Source organism: Dipteris shenzhenensis, chromosome 14 (genome assembly GCF_047967505.1).
Source record: "Dipteris shenzhenensis isolate YYH24624 ecotype China chromosome 14, Dip_SZ_1.0, whole genome shotgun sequence".
In the NCBI taxonomy this organism is placed as follows: domain Eukaryota; kingdom Viridiplantae; phylum Streptophyta; class Polypodiopsida; order Gleicheniales; family Dipteridaceae; genus Dipteris; species Dipteris shenzhenensis.
In genome coordinates, this window is record NC_141609.1 from 38,912,348 (window position 1) to 38,927,500 (window position 15,153).

Genomic DNA, 15,153 nt, shown 5'->3' on the forward strand with positions numbered 1-15,153 from the left:
AGAAATGCTACTAGCCCAATCAGCATCAGTGTATCCATGCAACTGTATCTGAACCCCAGCCTCATAAAATAGTCCATACTGCAATGTGGACTTCACATACCTGAGTATGCGTCTAGCCACATCCAAATGCGGTTTCCTTGGAGCCTGCATAAACTGACTTACCAACCCAACAGCATAGCTCAAATCTGGCCTGGTAATAGTCATGTAAATCAAACTTCCTACTATGCGTCTGTACATAGTAGGGTCTTCCAGAAGCTCGCCTGCATCTGTGCTCAGCTTCACATTCAGTTGGCATAGTAGATGGGTTGCATTCTACCTGCCTCTCCTTTTTGTAGCAATACAGCACCAACTGAATGCAAAGATACACTGCTCCAAAGGAACTGAAATAGGCTTACAGCCTGTCATCCCATATTTGGACAGCATGTCCAATCCATACTGCCTCTGCAAGAGCTGTATCCCACTTGGTGATCTAATCACCTCAATGCCCAAGAAATAACGCAGCTCTCCCAAATCCTTCATCTCAAACTTCTGCCTCAATAGCATTTTCACATGAAGGATATCTTCATCACTATCACCTGTGATGATCAAATCATCAACATAAATGACCAGCAGCATAATCCCTTTCTCTGTTTTTCTCACATAGAGTGAGAAATCTGCCTTGGAAATCTGAAAGCCAATAGTGACAAGATACTGTCCTATCTTGTCAGACCATGCTCTAGGTGCTTGCTTCAAGCCATACAAGGCTTTCTTCAACCTGCAAACAAACGCAGGATGAGTAGCATGAACATAACCTGCTGGCTGCTCCATAAAGACCTCTTCTTGCAAATCACCATGCAAGAAGGCATTCTTTACAAGTTGATGATAAGCATTGATATTAGTGTGAATGGTGGTAACAAATGTTTATTTCTTCATAGGAAATGGCATTCGAGAAATGGCTACCATTTTGTGGTGCCAATTCTTCATAAGAAATGGCAATGAAGAAATTGTTGCCATTTTGTGTTGCCATTTCCTCAAAAAATGCAGTCATTTTGTGTTGCCATTTCCTCGAAAAAATAGCAGTCAAGAAATGGATGACAATTCGTGCTGCCATTTATTGCTAAGAAATGGTAGTGAATAAATATTTTCCATTTTGTGCTGCCATTCATTCCTTGGAGATGGCAGATAAGAAAATGTTGCTCTTTCCTATTGCCATTTCTTTGTAAGAAATGGCAGGTCAAGATGTGGTTGTCATTTCCAACTTCCATCTCTATCAAATATATGGCACTTTGAGAAATGCTTGCTATTTCATACCTAAGAAATGGCAAAAATGAAAATTGGATGTCATTTCCCACTGCCGTTTCTACTAGGTTTTCTTATAGTGAAAGTAGATCTCGACTATGGGCAATGGCATAACCTATGTCTATAGTATAGATGATTATCCCAGCTACTTCCAATAATTCCTTGCACAAGAGAGTATCTCTAGTCTTCAGAATGCATGCTTCACATGCAACATAGCACTCGTAATGCTTTAACGGTCTCGTTCCAAATCCTTATTCTATAATTTTTTGCTCTCATGTTCAAGTTTAGAATGTGTACTACAACTTGAAGACAAAGTTTTCCGAATTCTATTGAGCAATGCATAAGCTATGGGTCATGCAAGATACCTATATATAGAAAAGTCCCTGAACCTCACCAAAAATGGCTACATCCAAGCAAACAATGACCCCCAGTGTCGTACCTACAGTGTCTCAATTTGTATATATTCAAATTCCAACAAGTATTCCACCCATAGAATTTATCTTTGAGGTTGTACCCCCTACAACATATTAGGTTGTAATAACAAGAATACGAAGGATTCATCTTGAAATAGGTTCAACTATCATAGCTATTTCAAGGAGGGAAAAAACTCTATCTCTCTAAGTAGGCCATTTGAGTGCAACTTATTTAGAGATAGGTGAGGAGTGGATAGTGAAGATGATGCAAATGAAGAAGATGCACTTGCAGATTCCCTACTATATGAGATTTCTGTAAGTGTGCTCAACCTACATACCCCTATTTCTGTAAGTGTGCTCAACTTGCATAGCCCTCATTCTAAGGGGTACATTTGGGAAACGTATCCATTCAGTGTGCCCACAGTGCAGATTGATTGAGCTTCCTTGTTCACCAAACAAACTTTATGATGATATAAGGATAACTAAAACACCATTTGCAAGAAATATCACTCTATTTTCCATGATTTCAAGAGAGCTCAAGAAGATTATCCTCTATTATGTTATGTCACATTTCAAAAGTGCAAATACTTTCTCCAAGACTTCGAAAAAAGTGATGTACTTTGTGCAGCTGATTTGTACCGCAGTAATAGATATGAAAGTGACATGGGAAACAAATATATACAGTCCAAGGACAGGTTTTTGGACAAATGTAGGTTCTTGTGAATCTTGTAGGATTTCCTTGGACAAGGCGTGAAAAGGAAACTTAACACATGATGATTACATGGGAAGTTGTGCACAAGTCATCAATTACATATGCCTATTTAAGATGACTCTAGTAGAGGATTAAATAAAAGAAGGTTGAATTTGTTTCCATTTATGATGAAGAAAATCTCAACTCCTTCTTAAAATCCTCATAAAGGCAAGGGAGTAATGGATTGGTGTGGTAGGCCACAAGCACTAAAAAGGCAAGAGACCTACAATTGAATCTATGGCAAACTAGGGTCATTTCTACCAATGCTTGAAAGGTGCAGTAAACAATATGCAGCCAAGCCCCTAAGATATGAAGAATATCATTGCAAGATATAGACATTATGCTTGCAACGTGTTTCGTGAGGAATAAACCTTTCGATCATCATGGATGTTTGTATATCATATGAAACAAAAAATATATTCTTCGAGGCACCAAAGCATGTCGTAGCTCAAAAGAAATTAATAACAAAAGAGGTGTTTGTCATTTGGTGGAGACCATTTAAGTTTATTATGGATAAATAACAAAGGACATATGTTAGAAGATCCTTAGTAGTGACTAATTCTTTGGAAAGAAGAGCAATCATAGACACTTGGACAAGACGGTCACCCAAATGGTCAAAAATGACGCTATTCTCTCAGCACTCTCGTTCTTACTAAGTTCGGATGAGAAGTTAGTCGATAAAATAGTAAATGTGGATAAGCAAAAAGAATGTGGCATTGGTCAAATGATTAATAAGATGGGCTGGAAAGTGGGTAAACTCATGGGATGGTGTTTCCATAACAACGAAGGATCTAAGAGCAAAAATTCCAAAGGTTATAGAGACCAACTATGAAGAGATAAAGAAGAAGACCTTGCAGTGCACCATACACAATACAACATCTGCTTTTACTTTTAGCTTCTCCCATGATATCTTATTGTCAAAGGGTGATAAAAATTTGGCATACTTCAATGACATTGATACAGAGCACTTCATGACAATGATCACTAATGATTGGTAGAATCCATGTGTATTTCAAGGATGAGTTGCATGACTTTAGAGTGTCGAGGATAGTTAATCTAGTATGATTTATCATAGAAAGTCCTTTGGAAGACAAAAAATGATCAACATTGGTCCTTTCCATCACAAAATCACAAAGGAATCCCTTGTATGCCGGCCTCACACCTATAGTTGGGTGTTCACTTTCAAAATTATATCACGGTCTAGTTCTATGCCATAACATCATACTTTTAGAAGGTGTGGGAATTTAGATCTTGCAGCCTTTCTTGGTTTGTTTATTATCAAGGAATGGTGGTTCTCTAATCTAATTCCCTAGGAGGTTATTGGAGCTCTCATTTGAAGAGGGGAAAATTTATAAATTGAGTCCCTCCCTAATAGAAGATATGCTAGAAGTCTTATTGCGGGATGGGAGCACCATACTGAATGGACTTTGCTATTGAAAAATTGCTATGGAATGGTAGTAATTTGAATAATATTGATGATAAGAATCAAATGGACCACTTTGACACACATTATAGCTGCACTGCGTTCTTTGAAGATGGAAGTGTTGAAAATCATAAAGAAGAGAGTAATTCAAAGAATACTAGATTAGATATATTTGATGGACGAGAAGGGTTCTATTGGGTTAGGCTAGGAAAGGTTGAGTATGTTTGTGCAAGTGAGTGTGTGTGAGTGTGTAGGGAAAAACTAGAGAAGGGTTATGAATGTGTATGTTAGGTTGGGAAAGGTCGAGTATGTTTGTGCAAGCGAGTGTGTGTGAGTGCATAGGGAAAAACTGAAAATGAAGGGGTGTGCGTGCATGCGTGCATGCGTGCACATGTGTGTGTGTGTGTGTGTGTGTGTGTGTGTGTGTGTGTGTGTGTGTGTGTGTGTGTGTGTGTGTGTGTGTGTGTGTGTGTGTGTGTGTTTGTGTGTGTGTGTGTGTGTTCGTGCCAACTAAGGTCAAGAAGGATCTTATTATTCACAATGATAATGGTTTTAAAAGCATTGAACCAACTTGATGATTCCTCAATTCCTCAACAACAAGAACAATGAAAGGATTAGATAAGGAGTAACTAACTCGGACAATATGACAGAGAATGATGTTAACGCTCTAAGACCTAGGTCTATTACTTCTAGCTTTAATGAAGGAAACATTAGGGACTAGGAGATTTTCTTTTCCCAAGAGAGACTCAAAATATCCTCACCAAAGAAAACATGAAAATGTGAAAATAAAAATTGTAAGAATTTTGTTTTAAAGTAAAGGGGAAAAAAGAACTCTATAAAGAGAACTCAAAGGTAGACTCCTTCTTGATTTTTACTACATTTAATGGATATATGCAACAAGGATTCTCAAGATAGGTTTAAAGGGTTTCAAAAACTTACTTCTTAAAGGCTTATTAGTGAAAAAATGATATCATCAATCTAAAAGATCAGGGTCAAAAACTTACTTCTTAAAGGCTTATTGATGAAAAAATGATACCATCAATACATCTAAAAGATTAGGGTAATAGATATGTTATGCCAAACCTGGATACCCTAGCAATGAACTTGTACTCCTAGGAAAAAAAAAGGTTATATAGACGGAGGAGTGGGAAAGGGATTATTTTATCCTAGTGAAAGGATGAGTTTTCCACTTGAAAGAAATAATTATCTACTATCCTATTAATTAAAACATGGAATTCTCAGCAAGAGTAGGACTTGGATGGCCTTTTTGTCCCAAGAAGCTGAACCCTTTTAAAGGGATCCTTTCCTCAACTTAAGGTTTTTAATATTTTCAAAACAAATTGCAAAGAGGATGTTAATTCCTTTAATAGGGATGTTTTCATAGTTAAGAGCAATGTCTACTATGAAAATATTCATAATTTGACGAGAGATGCACTATAGCAAAATCGAAGGAGGAATGCAAACCCAAAGTTTAGATGGATAATAAGATGAAGGAAAAGTAGTTTGTTTCTTATTCATGAGCTATCCCCTCAATGGTTCCTAGTATTTGTCCTAAAATCCCATTAGTCATGTCAATAATTTCAAACAATATATAGGTAGTTGCACTTGTAACACAATACAATAAGGCTTTATGAGCTTTATGTAGGGGAAATAGGGAGGCTAATCTATTAGAATCACTTTGTAGGCAAAGGCGAATAAAGATTAAATTTTAAAGAGTCAACAATGTCTAAAGAAAAACACCTAGATTAGTAAAATAATGCTTGCTAGCCCTTTCAAAAGCTAGGAGTGAAACCACCCTTTTGCAAGCTGAAAACTAGGATGTTGTTGGCTTTATCAAGATTGGAGATATAAAGCATGTCACAAAGGTCATCTAAACCATCTAGGAATGTTTTGAATTCAAGCTAAAGAGTCAATTTCCCCAAGGAAAAGGCTACTTATACAATTCATTATAATATCAAACTGGTCTGCAATCTTGATTATATCAGCAAGTTGGTTCCATCCTTCTAATAATTCTTTGAGCGGCTTCAATATTATGAGGGTTTATGCTTTGTTGGGTAGTTTGACCATCATCTTGATAAGAAGGTTTTTGCATAGGTCTTAGGCCCTACATAGTGGTTGAGGAATACGAGAATGGAATAGTATTGGAGGAAGAGTATGTGAGCCACATGGAAGGAATGTCTTTCACAAGAAGATTCTCAAGCTTTCCATGTATAGGGATGATCTAGGTACACATGCTTAAGTGTATGTCCTCAACACGATGCATCTCAAACCTTTCCATGTGTAAGGATTATCAAAATACGAATTCTTCAATATACTCAATGTAGGGGACGATATGTAACAGGCGAAAAATGCTTATTGTTTAGCCTAAAGAAATTTTGGGCCTAGTGTGTTGTTTTTTTATAATGTGTAAGAAGAGGGCCAAAAATCCATGGTTGAGGCAGAAAATTTATCTTATGCAAATTCCTGTATAAAATGGACACATAGGAGGAGTTGATAAGAATCATTGTGCTAACCCTCCGCATGTCCTCTAGGAGTCTTTTGTGCAATATAAAATGGGGAAAGACACCAAAAGTATGAGTCACCCTAGGGTTGATTTTTTACAAAGAAGCTAAGAGGTGCCACACCCAATTGAAGGAGTTTGGGCTCATGCTTAGATATTGAAAGATGTTATTCCCCACCGATGGCATGTGAGTGGCCAATTACACGAGGTAGAATTGCCTATACAATGGACCCTCTTGTTAATGCAAGGGATCCCCATTCACTAGAGACTCCCCACTTATGAGGCTACTAGAATAGAAGCCTTCTTCTCCCACGATGTTGAATCTACTCTTCCCTTATTCTTTTCCCCCATGGTCTCCCAGTGCTCCTTGTAAAGTCTTTCATCCTCACCCCTTCCTAAGCTAGATGCATATATATTATGTTCAAAGTTTTGCCTATACATTTGTCAAAACTTGAATTCCAAGGCTTTATTAAAGGTCTCTATTTTAAAAAAAATCCTCTCAATGATATAATTATGATTAATTAGCTTCTTGGCATGCATTTATATGTACATTTATATGTAAATCTTTGGTATTGGATCTTCATAGTTCTTCTTTGTAGGATTGATATTGTTTTACACGTATTGAAGATCTTCATGTGTCGATTTTTACCTTTGAAAACATGTGGTGTGCATTTGTGGCATTGTGCCATGAAAATTTAGTACCATCCTAGTATCGACACCACAACCTAGCTGAAAAGTTATGCGTGCACACACAATTCCGAGCAATTATGCACACAATTTGCATGTGACTGTTTAGATTCTCCTGAGTCATTATTATAAAATACTGCAAGCTACATTGGTACACAATTTCGTACCAAAGGGGTCCTCTATCAAGCGCTTGGTAATTTAAAATATATAATTCAAAGGTAAGAACCGACACGGCACACATTTGTGGCATTGTGCCGTGATAAGTTTAATTGTGTGCCCGCCTAGTGTCCACACCACACACAGCTCGGCAAGCTATGCACACACAAAAATTCCCGAGAAGCTACGCACACAATTTGCATGTGATTGTTTCCATTCCCGTATGTCATTATTATAAATTATTGCAATTTACAATGGTACACAAAGGTGTCCTCTCTGAAGCGGTTTGATAATTTCAACTATATATGGATGGAAGGACACTATGCTTACTCTTACCATTTGATTATATGATTAAGTATTGGTTTGGGTAGAAAATATATAAATTATCGATCAGGTGCTCGGCTCAAATCGTTCGTAAAGGTTCAACACAAAGTCTTCTCTTTCGATTGACGAAGCAAATTTCCTGAACGATGGACCTCAAATGCATCCCGTCTTCCTCCAACAGAGCTGTACTGCTGCTTTTAGTGAGCTGATGCTGATCTGATCAGATGGAATCAACGACACACCATCTAACTCCTTTATGTAGTATTGTCAACTTTGTTAGTGCATGTCATCATCCTCATAACATGCACTTCTAATAGGCATAGCAGCATGCTCCATACAAGAATATGTTAAAGCCTACAGCTTCATCTTCATCAGCACTCTAGGAGTTGGAAATTCAGGGTACTGAAAAACAACTAGCTTTGTTCAAAATTAGCTGATCTTCTAGGCAGGTGCTGCAACATCCTTGTCAAAGGGGGGTACTGGTCAAGAGGTCGTCCCTGTTTAACCAGGAGTCTACCCATGTTCAGAGCACACATTCGTCTCGTGCAGGAACTCACCCCTGGCACCCATGCTGCCTTGCATGCTGATCAGCTGGCCACCTTCTAATAGGCACTAACAGCAGCATGCTTCATACAAGATTCTGTTAAAGCTTGACACAGCACTCTAGAAGTTGGAAATTCAGGTAACTAGCTTTGTTCAGAATTAGCTGATCTTCTAGGCCTGGTGCTGCAGATACTTGTAAGAGGGGGATTCAAGAGGTCGTCAGTGTTTAACCAAAAGACTCCCCATGTTCAGAGCACACACACCCCCCTCCTTCACGAACATGCAGAAACTCAACCTTGGCCACCATTCTGCCTTGCATGCTGGTCAGCTGGCCGCCTTATACAGAAAAGAGGCTGGCTGATTGAGAGGCTGCTGATTGGCTCGATTGTCTCGGCCAAGCCACTGGCTGGCCGGCTGATCGACCTGGCCAAAGCCAGTTCTCTTGGCAATGATTGGCCACTTGGAAGTTTGCCAATTTGTGGGGCTCACTGCTCAAGTGGTGGCCAGTATTTTATCTGCCCAGTTGAGAGTCCTGATCTGGTGCACAGACCCACAGTCAACAAATTCTGGACTGAAAATAGCAAGGCCAGATGCTTGTACTCTGCCACAAGAAGCATATAAATACACTGTACCTCACCTATCCCATATTCAAAGAAATACGAATAAAAACCTAAGCAGCTTTGAACACTATGAAACCACCTAATATCAAGGAAAATCCACTCAAAAGTTAGCACTTGCTTCCATCCACTTCCCACTTGCTTTTTGAGACGACTGTTCTCATTCAAGAATTCCAACTTCCTGGGAAGGGGAACTGACTACAAACCATCCAACTTCAAGACTAAACAAAACCAACAAAATCATATTTCAGGGTTCTGTAACAACACCATATTACAGGGATCTGTTTACAGAGCTTCTGGTGCCAAGAGACTTGTTAAAGAGTGTACAGAGTTCAACAATTCAAACAACATGTCTGAATGTAAGAATGTACGGCAAATGAATGCAGGAATACAGATCACCCTGGGGTCATCCTTACAAGCCCAGATACACAACTGCAAAGACTAGATCATCCCCCAAGGCATGTTGAAACAAATGTCAAATGCTGTCCTAAACCTGTGTTTCCACTGCACATAAACCACACCAATCCAAGTTCCATGACATAAACCACGCCAATCCAAGTTCCATGATCAATATCTCCAGGTCACGTTTCCAGACTGTCTCAATGGCATGGCACCAGTGTTTAACACTGATAAAAGGGAGTCCATGGCATACAGAAGAGCTTGTTGTCAAGTCCTTGAACATAAACAAATGCTGCTCCACTTAGGCATGAACGTACTGGAACTCTCAAAGCCAGACAGTTTTTCCAGTAACATGAGTCCCAACTCATCAATCCAAGGAGGCTTATACTTCAAATTTTCTTGATTGAGAAACACCACCAAATTGCGACAAGTCAGCATATTATTTCCCGTATGATGAAAAAACATTAGGAATGGGAGGCCATGGTAACTAAGAAGACAAGAAGCTACATAATTTCGTCTATGAATAATGTGGCTTGAAATGTACAATGGTCACGACTCACAAACAAAAACCCTACCGACAGGCTAAAACGATGCTCTAAATCTGTCTTCTGCCAATAAGCATTTAACTCTCAAAAACTTTGCCCAATCCATACCAGTCATTTGAACTGTCCAATTCGACCTGCCAATGTCAAATCTAGATATAAGTATAGCCATTGCCCTTTATATATTTCTGAGGTGGTTGAGCTGACGGTACAAACATCTGATGGCTTGCAAATGTTCCAAGGGCATCACTTTAAAAGACCACCAATAGCGCGAAGGCAGTATATATCAATGCACAGGCATATGCAACAAGGCTCCGATGCTCTTCTGCGAGCGGTGCGTGAACGACTAGAAGACTAGTGCAGGACCTCGTACACCAAATAACAGCAAGGCTAGCAGCCGTGAAACTTAAAATTCCTCCGTGAGGTATAAAAAGAGAGGTTGCCGAGAACATCACCATGGGCAGGAGACAATATCCCACTACACTCGTGCATCGATACAAATCAAGGGTGCCGTGTGGACCTGCCAGTAAGTTGGACACGACGTACAAAAACAGAGACGCGACGGAGATCCAACCTAAAGTGACACCGATGTGAACTTTACCTCCTAGAAGCTGAAATAGCCCAAAAAGAAGGCATAACAGAAAGGGACCTGATAAGTCCGCGTCTTCGTGCACATTCGGATTCACTTTCAGAGGGTTCAAGACCGTGAGAGTCTTGCGCTTGATGACGGTTATGTTAATTCCCAACTCCTCAAGAAGCGGAGGCTCATTGTCAAAGCTTTGGATGGTTGAAAAGCCTCTGTTTCCACCAGCAGGAAAAGATGAAGGGGCAGAGCCAAGATCGAAAGAGACGAAAGGAAGAGGTTGAGCAGAAGGCAAAGCCGACGAGACTGAAGGGAATGAAGGGATGCGCGATTGAAATGTCTGTGTTTGGCTCCCGGATCTCCTCTGCTGGGGGAGTGTAATCCCAACACGAGCACCCAAAGAAGGTGAGTACACATCTTGAGGACCCATTTTGAGTATAGTCACAGTGCACCACAGTGCACACGATTCTGAGATGCCCAAAGCAGAATACGGCTCTGGATCTGTCACGAATGGCTCGTCGAATCTGCAGAAAATAACCGCGGATCCTCAAATTGGCAACGTCCAGAAACTCTGGCGCTAACTGTCGATCGAACAAACGAGATCCCAGCCTCCAGCTCCAGACTAAATCTGTCGACGAACGATACTAAGAAACACTGAGCATCGAACCAGAAGCGCAACCCAAATCCGTAGCTTCGGTTGCACAACAAATCGCTGACTGTGCTCCAGGAAGCCAAATCAAAGGATCCCAATTCGGTTGCAGCCCAAAGGTAGAAAATCCCACAGATCACGCTCCGGGCAAACCAGAAACTTTTAGCAGCATTCACAATAAGCGCGGTGGAGATCAAAGAAGATCATCACAAAGCCCGCTTCTTGATCGCAGAGATGATCTCCAATGATCCTCAATCAACTTCTCGAAATTTGAGGAAATCTCAGTGATCCATGGAGATCTCAGGGCCAAGATGATCAAATTCCTCGAAATTGCAGAGGCAATCTCAGAAAACCATGGAGATCTCAGATCCAAGATGATGAAACGCCTCGAAGATTGCAGAGGAAACCTCAGAAAACCATGGAGATCTCAGGACAGAACTCGAAGATCTTGGAAATGTGAGGAGGAACAACAAACTATTTCCAGTTCAACTTTCAAGCATGACATTGTAAAGTTGCGGGTATATTCCCAACTTCCACGTCATTCCACTTATTGCAATTTGCCACCTCATCCCACAACCAACCGCCTTCGCCTTTTAGTGGGTCCCTCTCTATGATGATTCAATGGTGTAGCTTTTTGCTTCATGGCGCCTTTCTTCTTGTCTTCACTCTCGGAGAGGACGGAGGGACCACCGCGGCGGGGCGGAGGGGGGGAGGAACGGGAAGGGGGAGGCCCGGGTGGAAGGGGGGGCCTCATGACCAAGTGGTGACAAAGGGGGTTCTCTTGATCGACGGTGGAGGGGAGGAGCGGGGAATCGAACGGGCCGCGGCACTTACGGGCATTTGGACAGAGTTTTTAAATGGACAGCGTTTTTTTTATGAACGATCTATGGCTGGCATAGGGCAATCAGTGTTGCGGCAATGCCTAGCACAAGATTAGATCTTTGATAGTAGACGTCAGTAGGTGGAAGACTTCTGTGATGGACTTCTTAATGAATGGTACCCGCCTATCCACGATCATCAACGAGTTGTGCATGAAGTTGTAGCTCGCGATGATTTCTTAGCTTCCAAGGGGTTGAAGACTAGGTCCCAGCCTTATTCTATCAAAGCTTCGAGGCTCTTCCAATGCAATAGATATTGACTCTCAGAGGTCCACTCAATAGGGTGAGGAGGCTAGATGCGAGAAGGAGGCTTGAAGGGCTACCGCATTTTCTTCCTCTTCAGATTTGTCTTTTTGGGATTGGGTTGTTGGGCATTGTAGAGAATAAAATAGCATTCCTTTACTAAGGTGTTTGGGGATGATGTGGTGGTCAGCCAGGTTTTGCATTGCCGTTGAACTACTTGTTGCAGCCACATTACTGTTGCTTGGGTTCATCAAGCTCATCCACGTTGTCGAGTCATCTTTGAATGGCTTCAAGTTCATCACGTTTATGCTTACCTATTATTGGAAGAATCGGAACTAGGAATCCTAATGGGACTATTTCTAGCCCATAGGCCATTAAAAATGAGACCAGAGTAGTGGTGACCTATGGGTAGTGCGATAGGCCCAAAGTGATGAATTTCATTTGAAGTACAAATTTGTATAGTTTGCATTCATCATTTTTGTTAACATCGACTTTAGGGCCTCACTAGTTGCCTTAGCTTGCCCATTACAATGAGGATCATAGGTGGTGACAACATGGTGCATACCCATGAAGTCTCAAGCTAGAATGTTGAAGACTCAATTCATGAAGCATGTACCTTGAACTATAAACTTGATTGGGCATCCAAATCTGTAGACGATACACTCAAAGATGAACTTTGTAGTGTTGTGAGCCAAGTCATCTCAAGGTGCCTTACATTTTGCCCATTTTGTGGCATAATTAGTGGCAAGAATGATGTTTGTATTTTGTGTTGTATTGGGCCATTCCTTTGAAAGATCCCCTAAAACATGAGCCTCACTACTAAGGTAGTCTAAGTTGTAATGGCATGTGATCATGCGGAAGTGGACATCTAATTCTTTGGTAGATATCACAATAGTACTATATTGGTGGGGATTTTGCAAGAGATTGTTCTATCATAATCTGGTTTGCAAGAATTTTTGCGCTCTCAACTCAGTGCCAAAGTGGCTACTTGCTAGGCCTCAATGTGCACCGAGGGTCTATCATGTAGCAATACCCATCATATCAACATGCGATGATACAATTGGCCCACCAATAAGGCTACAGTACCAAGCTTTGAGAACCAACTATCTGCAGCATTCTTGAGGCATTTCCTTAAGAAAAGTTTATATGGACAAGTATTGGAGCAATTCATAATACTCTAGATCTAGGATGTCAATGGACTACAAATAAATATGCATCTGGAATCTCAATTGAGGCTCCCTTGTATTCTTGAAGGCATTGGAAGCCAAAATTGGTGGTCCATGCCCATATATATATATATATAGCACCATTTAATGCATTAGTCATCCTTGTATGAGGGTTTTATTTATTAAGCATAGCAAGTCTTGATGATCAACATAAAATGTAACTTGATTTCCCAAAAGAATATGCCAAAATTTTTTATTTCTAAACCATTCTCAGGGATTTGTGCTTAATGGTGCTATAGGTGCATTCCGGTGTTGTCATTATTCTAGTAGTATGATAAATTGTTCGGGTAGCAAGAAGGATTCAGCAAGTGAAGCAAAAGAGAGTGTTTATTCAAGAGAGATAGGCCCATTATATAGGCTCTAGTTACAACCAGTAGTGACATCATATGTGAGCTCAGTAGAGCATCTAGATCCACAAATCTCTCAATCAATTCCATGATTCTCTCAATCACACACCACACATTTAGATTCACTCAATCACACCTATTGACACCTATCCAGGCACACCATGTGTCCACACACTCACAACCTTAGACCTTAGGACTCTAGATCCCATTACATCAATTTGTCCTTCATTCCCCCCCACAAATTGATGAACTCAACCCTAGCAGTAGTCCATGGGAAACTTCATGGCTTGCCCACCTCTAGTGGCAACACACATGATCCACAACCTAGTACTCACTCTAGTTGGTAGACTGATTTGGGCATCCTCATCCCAACATGATCTCACTCTGACTTTTGGACTTTTGGTTTACAATTGGGAGACAGACAATGACTATGCATGGGAATAGCCTTAGATCTAGCAAGGTAAAAAATAAGACTAACAATCATTTGAGGGGGACATCCAAGGCAGAGAACCCTTATTTGACCACACACACAAAAATTCTAAATTGAAGATGTGGGGAAATACCCCCCTTTGATGGCATGTCTTGTCCTTTTCCTCCTTCTCTTCCAAGCGACCATAGTGTGAGGTACATTGTCATTGGAGAGGTTCTTCGTGTAGCCCTTCTAATCCTTGTCCTTTACTGCATCTTCAACAATCATCTTGGTCTTTAGATCTTTTCGTTGATTTGTGAGTAATGAAACCAATAATGGATTACCTCCAGCAATCATAGGGAAGGTCGTACCTTTGTAGGCAGTTTCTATTCCCTTTACAAGTGGCACAAATGCCATGATTATGCCATCCAAATATATGACATTCATTTCAAGCAACAATGGAAGATGATAAAAATAAACATTCATCAAAGATAGTCAAATAGTTGACCATGAGGACAAAATTGATTCTAGTTTGCCCAATCTACAAGTGTCCCTCTCTCAAACTTATCAAGCTTTGAATAGAAGTATCTTGAAATCCACTTCAAAGTACCATAACTTCAATCCTCAATATAAAAGATAAAAAAATGCATTCAACCTTCCAATGCTGATAGTCAAAGATCAGTTTGACTAAGATTCAGTCAACACATATAGTCAAACTTAGTCAAATCTACCAAAAATAGTCAAGCTTCATACAAAGATCTTGGAGGCCAAAATTGAGGTGATAGAGAGTAGCTCTTTGAGGGCATTTAGTGCGCAATAAAAGGTCTATTGATAGAGAAGACCTACAACCAAGCTTGGGCAAAGAAATGCATCAGGTCGCCATAGCCAAGAGCTTCAATTTTGACTGGTTTTTCTATCAGTAAGCCTCAGATAGTGAACCATTGGCCTTCAAAATTCATCAACACTTCCTATGAAGGTCACCCACCAATAGCTTAGAGCATTTGAGCAATGGTGGCCCCAACAGGCTCAATTTGAAGAAATGGCACAGGATGAAGCGTGAAGCATTGAAGCGTGAAGTAGCATGGGTTGTAGAAGCTTTATTTTTTCAATTCCTCCCAAGTGGAAGTGCACCCTAACTAGGGGAAACTATAGCTGAAAGGGAAGGAGCAATGGTTCAAACATGAA

At 40.5% G+C, this 15,153-nt stretch overlaps 1 protein-coding gene across 1 annotated transcript; it reads right to left on the reverse strand.

The window, feature by feature from the left end:
* Positions 1–8,991: 8,991 nt before the first annotated feature.
* LOC147894597 (uncharacterized) lies at positions 8,992–11,334 on the reverse strand. The gene has a single exon (XM_087384786.1). The coding sequence runs from the start codon at positions 10,644–10,646 to the stop codon at positions 9,885–9,887; it is 762 nt and encodes a 253-aa protein (XP_087240912.1). The 5' UTR covers positions 10,647–11,334; the 3' UTR covers positions 8,992–9,884.
* Positions 11,335–15,153: the final 3,819 nt, after the last annotated feature.